We start from the raw sequence: 10,522 nt of genomic DNA on the forward strand, positions 1-10,522 counted from the left end.
AATGTATAACTCAAGAAAAATTGTCAATTGGAATTACATTATAGCCTATTCAAAACAGACATTATAATGCATAACAGAGAAAAATATTCAAGGCTCACGAAAATGATTTACCTTTTAATCATCAAGCCACAAATTGTATTTTTGTTAATCATTTCCATGCCAGTGATGATGTGCTGCAGGACTAGTCAGTCATCAATACTACATAATATCAAGGCATTCTTCATTTTACAAATTGATACATGAATGAACGGTCCGTGCAATCAGAATCCTTGGGACGTCCCTACCCCATTGAAGTTTACAATGGTAAAGGTACGGGTTATGGTTAAGGAATGGTTATGGTTATGGTTTGGTTCGGGTTGGGTAAGGATAGGGGTTAAGGTTAGTAGTTATTCCCCTTGCTCTGCATGGGTAACGCTGCCTCGATGGTGGCTGTTGTCGTTGTGTTGCTGGTTCGAGCCTAGGGAGGAGCGAGGAGAGGGACGGAAGCTATACTGTTACACTTGCAATACTAAAGTGCCTATAACAACATCCAATAGTCAAAGGTTAATGAAATACAAATGGTATAGAGGGAAATAGTCCTATAATTCCTATAATAACTACAACCTAAAACTTCTTACCTGGGAATATTGAAGACTCATGTTAAAAGGAACCACCAGCTTTCATATGTTCTCATGTTCTGAGCAAGGAACTGAAACGTTAGCTTTCTTACATAGCACATATTGCACTTTTACTTTCTTCTCCAACACTTTGTTTTTGCATTATTTAAACCAAATTGAACATGTTTCATTATTTACTTGAGGCTAAATTGATTTTATTGATGTATTATATTAAGTTAAAATAAGTGTTTGTTCAGTATTGTTGTAATTGTCATTATTACAAATAAATAAATAAAAATCGGCCGATTAATCGGTATCGGCTTTTTTGGTCCTCCAATAATCGGTATCGGCGTTGAAAAATCATAATCGGTCGACCTCTAGTTTGGACCATTCTAGTTTGTTGTTGATGTGGACACCAAGGAATTTGAAGCTCTCAACCTGCTCCACTACAGCCCCGTCGATGAGAATGGGGACGTGCTCGGTGCTCCTTGTCCTGTAGTCCACAATCATCTCCTTAGTCTTGGTTACGTTGCGGGATAGGTTGTTATTCTGGAACCACCCGGCCAGGTCTCTGACCTCTTCCCTATAGGCTGTCTCATCGTTGTCGGTGATCAGGCCTACCACGGTTGTGTTGTCTGCAAACGTAATGATGGTGTTGGACTTGTGCCTGGCCATGCAGTCGTGGGTGAACAGGGAGTACAGGAGGGGACTGAGCACGCACCCCTGGGGAGCTTCAGTGTTGAGGATCAGTGTGGCAGATGTGTTGCTACCTACCCTCATCACCTGGGGGCGACCCGTCAGGAAGTCCAGGATCCAGTTGCAGAGGGAGGTGTTTAGTCCCAGGTTCCTTAGCTTAGTGATGAGCTTTGAGGGTACTATGGTGTTGAACGCTGAGCTGTAGTCAATGAATAGCATTCTCACATAGGTGTTCCTTTTGTCCAGGTGGGAAAGGGCAGTGTGGAGAGCAATAGAGATTGCATCATCTGTGGATCTGTTTGGGCGGTATGCAAATTGGAGTGGGTCTAGGGTTTCTGGGATAATGGTGTTGATGTGAGCCATTACCAGCCTTTCAAAGCACTTCATGGCTATAGACGTGAGTGCTACGGGTCTGTAGTCATTTAGGCAGGTTGCCTTTGTGTTCTTGGGCACAGGGACTATGGTGGTCTGCTTGAAGCATATTGGTATTACAGACTCAATCAGGGACATGTTGAAAATGTCAGTGAGGACACCTGCCAGTTGGTCAGCACATGCCCGGAGCACACGTCCTGGTAATCCGTCTGGCCCCGCAGCCTTGTGTATGTTGACCTGTTTAAACATCTTACTCACGTCGGCTACGGAGAGCGTGATCACACAGTCGTCCGGAACAGCTGATGCTCTCATGCATGCCTCAGTGTTGCTTGCCTCGAAGCGAGCATTGAATTTAGCTCATCTGGTACGCTCGTGTCACTGGGCAGCTCGTGGCTGTGCTTCCCTTTGTAGTCTGTAATAGTTTGCAAGCCCTGCCACATCCGACGAGCGTCGGAGCCGGTGTAGTATGATTCAATCTTAGCCCTGTATTGACGCTTTGCCTGTTTGATGGTTCGTCGCAGGGCATAGCGGGATTTCTTGTAAGCTTCCGGGTTAGAGTCCCGCACCTTGAAAGCGGCAGCTCTACCCTTTAGCTCAGTACGAATGTTGCCTGTGATCCATGGCTTCTGGTTGGAGTATGTACGTACAGTCACTGTGGGGACGACATCCTCAATGCACTTATTGATAAAGCCAATGACTGATGTGGTGTATTCCTCAATGTCATCAGAAGAATCCCGGAACATGTTCCAGTTTGTGATAGCAAAACAGTCCTGTAGTTTAGCATCTGCTTCATCTGACCATTTTTTATAGAGTCACTGGTGCTTCCTGCTTTAATTTTTGCTTGTAATCAGGAGGATAGAGTTGTAGTCGGATTTACCAAATGGAGGGCGAGGGAGAGCTGTGTACGCGTCTCTGTGTGTGGAGTACAGGTGATCTAGAATTTTTTCCCCCTCTGGTTGCACATTTAACATGTTGATAGAGATTTGGTAGAACTGATTTAAGTTTCCCTGCATTAAAGTCTTTGGCCACTAGGAGCGCCGCTGGGTGAGTGGTTTCCTGTTTGCTTATTTCCTTATACAGCTGAATGAGTGCGGTTTTAGTGCCCGCATCTGATTGTGGTGGTAAATAAACAGCCACAAAAAGTATAGCTGAGAACTCTCTAGGCAAGTAGTGTGATTTTTGGAGAATATCGTGTGAGTCCTGCTTGTTGTTGTTGTTGTTGTTGAAAGAATCTTTGTCTAATCCGAGGTGAGTGATCGCTGTCCTGATATCCAGAAGCTCTTTTCTGCCGTAAGATATGGTTGCAGAAACATTATGTACAAAATCATTTACAAATATCGCTAAAAAACAAACACATAATAGCACAATTGGTTAGGAGACCGTAAAACGGCGGCCATCTCCTCCAGCGCCATTTTTCTGTATTCTGTAAAATATTGATGTGTTTGATAATTTAGTTTTAAAAAAAAATGTAATTTTCCACCACATACTGTAGCTTCAGACTTGACTTATTAAATAATGATAACATGGACACACATACATAGCTCTCCCAGGATGATAACGTTATAGATTTCATCACATGCCAGGTGAACTCAAGAGATTATTCTCTGTGTGGCAGAATACAAATGAATGGAAATGTTTAATCTCCCCTTTACATGTTTTCTATTGGACTTTATTGTCTCTAGTTTTCCAATGGACTCACAATTATGTTATTTAACCGTGACTTTTACACATTTAGATGTTTTTTCCCATGTCAAAGTCTATTTTCAGTCGTGACAAACTATTTTTCTGTCAGTTTCTCTATTATGTAGGTGCTATTGTGACTGTGTGTGGCACAATAGCTTGTGTGTATTGTCTGTGTGTGTGTGTGTGTGTGTGTGTGTGTGTGTGTGTGTGTGTGTGTGTGTGTGTGTGTGTGTGTGTGTGTGTGTGTGTGTGTGTGTGTGTGTGTGTGTGTGTGTGTGTGTGTGTGTGTTTGTCTGTGTATGTGTGTGACCTTTGCTCTCTACATTGTGCCCTGTTCTCCAGCACACTCTCTCTGTGAAATTTGTTTTCCTACCTTGAAAGTATAATATTACCATAAATAAAACATGAAAATCCAAGTAAATAGTCCATCTCACTTTTCCTTTTTATTGATGGAACCTTCAGAGAATGGTTGTTATTGAAATGCCATTCGGGTATAGCGGAGTTATAGTGCACAGCATGCATGCAGTCAATAGCACAAAGAGAACTATAGGGTATCTCAAACAGAGGGTGTAGGGAGGGAGGGGTGGAGGGAGGGGGGACGTAGTTTCATTAATGTTTCTGTTTTCAGAATTTGTGGAAGCATGATGTGGGATGGATAGAAAAAACGCAACCTTTACTGTGAGGATCGTTTTGTGTGTTGAAAGTTTCTTATTTTCACCTCACAATTGTATTTGTTATTGTAATGCATGAATAATATGTAGGCCTATACAATATCTGTGTCTACACTATGTCTATGACCCTGTTGACCTTCTGGGTAAAGCATTGTTGGGAAAGGACCTGTAGGTAAACATTTCACTGTTAGCCTACATCTGTTGTTTACGAAGCGTGTGACAAATAACAATATATATATTTATTTTTATTTTTTAAAGCTCAGCTAGATGAGGAACGTTGGGAGATGGAACCAAATATGGATGTACAAGTTTTTTGTGTACATCCATTTTCTTAAATTACAATTATTTTATTTTTTTAAATTTCCAGTTGTTTCCCTTGACAACTGACTTAATTTTAAATTAATTGACCGTAGAGTGTGCAACTGCCATTCTCTACACAAAGTCTATACATAAAAGTATTTTCGAATGCCGAAAATAAATAAATAAATGTGCACTTACTAAATACAGTTTTGATTGATTTATCATTAAACCAGTAGCGGTAGTGACAGACACTGCTGTGTTTTATGCACATGTTGTCTGTGTAAATTGTAAACTCTTTCAACTGGTGTAGATGCTAAATAATAATATATTGATTGTAAATGCAGGCAATATCCACATTGTTGATCACTTCCTCCCCCTATAGATGGCCACTAATGACCCTGACCATCTTGACCCCCCCCTGGGACCCCCCAGCCTGGTGACCTCATTGAGATCTTCAGACCAGCCTATCAGCACTGGGCTCTGTACCTGGGAGAAGGTTACATCATCAACTTGACACCTGTTGGTCAGTGTTGACATGAGACTGAATTCTAACATGAGTTAGAATATGTCGTATGTGTGTTTCAAGTCTCAGGTTTAAAAGTGTATTTGTCATGTGCACATACAGTACCAGTCAAAAGTTTGGGGACACCTGCTCATTCAAGGTTTTTTTCGTTTTTTTTTACTGTTTTCCACATTGTAGAATAATAGTGAAGACATCCAAACTATGAAATAACACATATGGAATCATGTAATAACAAAAAAAGTGTTAAACAAATCAAAATATATTTTATCTTCTTTAAAGTTACCACCCATTGCCTTTGTAACAGGGTTGGTTATGTTTCCACTTGCCTCTAAAGAAATGTGTATTTAATGTTCAAGCATTCTTATTGGTTGGTTCAACTCTGATGACAATAAGGTGTGTTGTGATTGGCCCCGCTTGCAGATAGGGGGAGATCGCGAGCGTCAGGTCTTCCCAGTATGAAAATGCAATGCAAGGGGTAGGTCACGTTCTGAATATTGTTTTATATTTTACAATGTGTACAAGTTTGCTGTACGTTACTGATTTATACATGTGTGGGTATATGGTACTTGTTAGGGATTGAGGGGCTTTCTGGGATGTGCTTTGGCATATGATTGCTGTAAATAAGTGTGTTAGCTAGCATACACCGATGTCATGGTCACATAATCCCACTGCTAACACAGTTGTCTTCATGCTACAGATTTTGCCATCGACAGCCATCAATATCGTTAAACCCTGCACAACTAACGTGCTGTTACCTATTTAACAACAACAACAACGATTTACATCTGTTACACCTTGATGATAGCTTTGCACACTCTTGGCATTCTTTCAACCAGCTTCACCTGGAATGCTTTTCCAACAGAATTCTAAATAAATCACAGACAGTGTCACCAGCAAAGCACCCCCACAGCATCACAACTCCTCATCCATGCTTCACAGTGGGAACCACACATGCACAGATCATCCATTCACCTACTCTGTGTCTCACAAAGACATGGCGGTTTGAACCAAAAGTCTCAAATTTGGACTCATCAGACCAAAGGACAGATTTCCACCGGTTTAATGTCCATTGCTCTGGGTCTTCCATTCCTGTGTCGGTACTCATGAGAGCCAGTTTCATCATAGCGCTTGATGATTTTTGCGACTGCACTTAAAGAAACTTTCAAAGTTCTTTACATTTATCGTATTGACTGACCTTCATGTGTTAAAGTAATGATGGACTGTCGTTTCTCTTTGCTTATTTGAGCTGTTCTTGCCATAATATGGACTTTCCAGGCGACTACCATGAATCTGGTTGAGAGAATGCCAAGAGTGTGCACAGCTGTCATCAAGGCAAAGAGTGTCCAAACTTTTGACTGGTACTGTATGTCGTATGTGTGTCGTATATGTTATGTATCGGTGTTGTATGTGTCGTACTTGATGCTGTAGAATGTAAACGCTTCCAATGCACAATCTGCTTAAAACATTTGAATTAAATCACACTTATCTTACATTAAGAGTAAAGCGCTTTGTGAATTTATTCAGCATTTTCAAAGGGTGGGATTCAATCAATTCCACATTTATCAATACAAGTTTTGATTGAATTTCAACCACTTATAACTGCAATTTAATAATGCTAATGCTTCACGCCCCCTGAATATTGTCTCCTTCCTGTAGATGAGTCAGGCTGCAGCCATCTCCAGTGTGAAGTCTGTTCAGTCGGAAGGCAGTGGTCCAAATGCAGCTTCTAAAGGAAGTGGTTGGAGACGACTCGTACCGGGTCAACAACAAATACGACGACCACCACACTCCATTTCCCGTCAATGACATCATTTGGCGATCTCAAGTTCTCATTGGCCAGGAGGTGTCTTATGACCTGTTGGGCAGTAACTGCGAGCACTTTGTCACCTTGTTGCGCCAAGGAAAGGGAGTGTCTGAGCAGGTCTTTTACTCCTTCTTTCTCTCTTTCTCTCACTCTTCCTGTCTCTTTCTTCCTGTTTATGCGCTGTATTCTGTGTCACTCTCTCTCTCTTTGCTGATGCCCAATTCAAAATCGATATCTAGCCACTACCCATTGGTTTTTGTATACAATGATAAAAGCTTGTTATACCTTCTTACAGGGCAGGTGGAGTTTCCACCATATTGCTGTATACTTATGTATTCCTCTGAGACCTACGTGCAGAAGTGCCTAGGTGACAATTTGGACATAGGGCATTACTCTCCTTTTTCCCAATGTATAAAAGGTCATTCTAGCACTTATCACTACTTACAATCAATATACCGTGGTATAGTCAATAAGTTATCGTCCTCTCCACCACCATACGCATATAATTCAATGACGTTACATTAGGCGTTATTGCATTTACCAGGTACAATTGTTATTTTCTGTTGTGTCCACAGGCCACACGGGTCATTGGGGCCATCACATTGGTCACAGCTGCAGCAAGGGCCTTCTCTGTGCTTGGAGTGGTCAACACACGCTCCAGAAACCGACCCTTCTGAGGACCCTCAACAATAGCAGTATTGTCCTGTGCTACTGGTCGGTGATTCAAACTTCCCCTCAGTCTTTTGTTTAAGAGGATACCTCATTTTTACCCAATTTCATAAAAAATTATGCATTTATCTATTTTTATCATCCTTTGTATTGAAGGCCAAGCAGACCAAATACTGTATAAGGTAGAGATGTTACCTACATTAAAATTTAAAATGTATATCTTGCTGGAGATACACATTTTGAGATGTTGAATGGATTGGTTGGGTGAAAATGAAATGTAAAATGTGACAAAGGAATCATTCATAAAGAAAACTGAAACATTACTGGAGTCATTAGTCTTTATTATTACAATAAGAAACCCTTCTTTTATTTTTGTTATATAATTCAATTTTGTCAAGCACATACATAGAATTTTAGATGCTATTCAAAACTATCACAAAAAGAAAACTGACAGAACTAATTGAATCACAATAAAAAATAAAAAAAATGAACTGAATTTTTAAAAATCAACTGATAAGTATGTTGACACACTTTACATAAAAATGCCTACATCAAAGACAGTACAGTATGAAGATAGGCTAAAACTGCTTCTCCAATAGAAATCCCTGATCACACTTGTAGGTGATGTTGGGTGGCTAAACTCATGCATAAAAACCAATGAGGTACTTACTGTATATAAACCCTGGATTGCTGCTATGTTTTGGCCAATAAGAGGCTTTGAAACCACCGGTCAAGGTTATTGGCACTCCTTAATAGGAGCAGTCCTCCATTGGAATGAAAGGAATTCTACAGTATTTCAATGAAATATTTCAAGGACAAAATCACATGTATTTAAGTATTTGTTTGTTGTAGTGGGGACAGTAACATTAGTAATTTCAAAAAATGATACCTTAAGGAAAATGTTTAAATATAGTTATATATTTTTATTTGTACTCTTAGCTCACATAATATAATTTTAGAGTATACATTAAGATGTCTGGTAATAGAATACATGTGGCAAAACAAATGTAGACATTAATAAATGCATTTCTATAGCTTCCAAAATATTTTACATCGGTGTGGGAGTTCCAAAATGTTTCTAGTGTGTATACAAATCATTGGTACACGTCGTCGTGTCACGGTAGTCTCGCGCCGAATTGCGCATGTGCTGGCGGTCAACTCAAAGGTACTCCTTCGATATAAAGTTGTTTTTGACGAAAATGATAACCTGTCAGTTTGTCGCTTTCACAAGGTTGGAATAATAACATGTTCAACTACTTAAGACATTGGCTCGAATCTAGGTTATGCCCAGTGGTGGAAAATGCACCCAATTGTCATACTTGAGTAAAAGTAAAGATTCCCTAATAGAAAATGACTCAAGTAAAAGTGAAAGTCACGCAGTAAAATACTACTTGAGTAAAAGTCTAAAACTATTTGGTTTTAAATATACTTAAGTATCAAAAGTAAATGTAATTGCTAAAATATACTTAAGTATCTCAAGTAAAAGTATGAATCTTTTCAAATTCATTATATAAAGCAAACCAGATGGCACCATTTTCTTGTTTTCTTTAATTTACGGATAGCCAGGGGCACACTCCAACACTCAGACATTAATTATAAACAAAGCATGTGTTTTGTGAGTCCGACAGATCAGAGGCAGTAGGGATGACCAGGGATGTTCTCTTGATAAGTGTGTGAATTAGAAAAAATGTCTTCCCTGCTAAACATTCAACATGTAATGAGTACTTTGGGTGTCAGGGAAAATGTATGTAGTAAAAAGTATGACATTTTATTTTGGAAAGTAAAAGTTGTCAAAAATGTAAATAGTAAAGTAAAGCACTTAAGTAGTAGTTTCATGTATTTTTACTTAAGTGCTTTACACAACTGGTTATGCCTTTAGATTTCAAGACAATTAACAAATAAGGAAGAATGTTTTATTCTCAAACCCTAAACCCAGGCCTGGTCTGTTTGATGTTTGCAAGCTTTCCCGGAAGTCTTGCAAAGTTGAGCCTTTGGGTTTAGAAACCGTGCCTACATTATTTTATATATATATATATATATATATATTAGTACCAGTCAAAAGTTTGGACACAACTACTCATTCAAGGGTTTTTCTTTATTTTTACTATTTTCTACATTGTAGAATAATTGTGAAGACATCAACACTATGGAATAACACATATGGAATCATGTACTAACCAAAAAAGTGTTAAACAAATCAAAATATATTTTATATTTGAGATTCTTCAAAGTAGCCACCCTTTGCTTTAATGACAGTTTTGCACACTCTTGGCATTCTCTCAACCAGTTTCATCTGGAATGCTGAAAGCTCTGCGGTCCAAACTCTGCGGTCCAACTCATCCAAAACCATCTCAATTGGGTTGAGGTCGGGTGATTGTGAAGGCCAGGTCATCTGATGCAGCACTCCATCCCTCTCCTTCTTGGTCAAATAGCCCTTACACAGCCTGGAGGTGTGCTGGGTCATTGTCCTGTTGAAAAACAAATGATAGTCCCACTAAGAGCAAACCAGGTGGGCTGGCGTATCACTGCAGAATGCTGTGGTAGCCATGCTGCTTAAATGTGCCTTGAATTCTAAATAAATCACAGGGAGTGTCACCAGCAAAGCATCCCCACACCATCACACCTCCTCCTCCATGCTTCACGGTGGGAACCACACATGCAGAGATCATCTGTTCACCTACTCTGCATCTCACAAAGACACAGCAGTTGGAACCAAAAATCAGACCAAAGGACAGATTTCCACCGGTCTAATGTCCATTGCTTGTGTTTCTTGGCCCAAGCAAGTCTCTTTTTCCTGTTGGTGTCCTTTAGTAGTGGTTTCTTTGCAGCAATTCGACCACGAAGGCCTGATTCACACAGTCTCCTCCTCTGGTATACCACCCCTACTTTGTCACAACATAACTGATTGGCTCAAATGCATTAAGAAGGAAAGAATTTCCACAAATTAACTTTTAACAAGGCACACCTGTTAATTAAAATGGATTCCAGGTGACTACCTCATGTATCTGGTTGAGAGAATGCCAAGAGTGTGCAAAGCTGTCATCAATGCAAAGGGTGGCTACGTTGAAGAATCTCAAATATAAAATATGTTTTGATTTGTTTAACACTTTTTTGGTTACTATATGATTCCATAAGTGTTATTTCATAGTTTTCATGTCTTCACTATTATTCTACAATGTAGAACATTTTAAAAATAAAGAAAAACCTT

At 39.7% G+C, this 10,522-nt stretch overlaps 1 protein-coding gene across 3 annotated transcripts; it reads left to right on the forward strand.

The window, feature by feature from the left end:
* Positions 1-4,700: 4,700 nt before the first annotated feature.
* LOC139539480 (phospholipase A and acyltransferase 1-like) lies at positions 4,701-7,637 on the forward strand. 3 transcript variants are annotated; one of them, XM_071342468.1, is made up of 3 exons: positions 4,701-4,841; positions 6,498-6,762; positions 7,221-7,637. In XM_071342468.1, exons 2-3 carry the CDS (start codon positions 6,559-6,561, stop codon positions 7,320-7,322), a joined length of 306 nt encoding a protein of 101 aa, XP_071198569.1. In that variant the 5' UTR covers positions 4,701-4,841; positions 6,498-6,558; the 3' UTR covers positions 7,323-7,637. The 3 variants fall into 3 exon arrangements, with proteins under 3 accessions (XP_071198569.1, XP_071198568.1, XP_071198570.1); XM_071342467.1 differs by lacking the exon at positions 4,701-4,841 and adding an exon at positions 5,260-5,316; XM_071342469.1 differs by lacking the exon at positions 4,701-4,841 and adding an exon at positions 6,088-6,199.
* The last annotated feature ends 2,885 nt before the right edge of the window (positions 7,638-10,522 follow it).

Source organism: Salvelinus alpinus, chromosome 15, assembly GCF_045679555.1.
Source record: "Salvelinus alpinus chromosome 15, SLU_Salpinus.1, whole genome shotgun sequence".
Taxonomy (NCBI): Eukaryota; Metazoa; Chordata; class Actinopteri; order Salmoniformes; family Salmonidae; genus Salvelinus; species Salvelinus alpinus.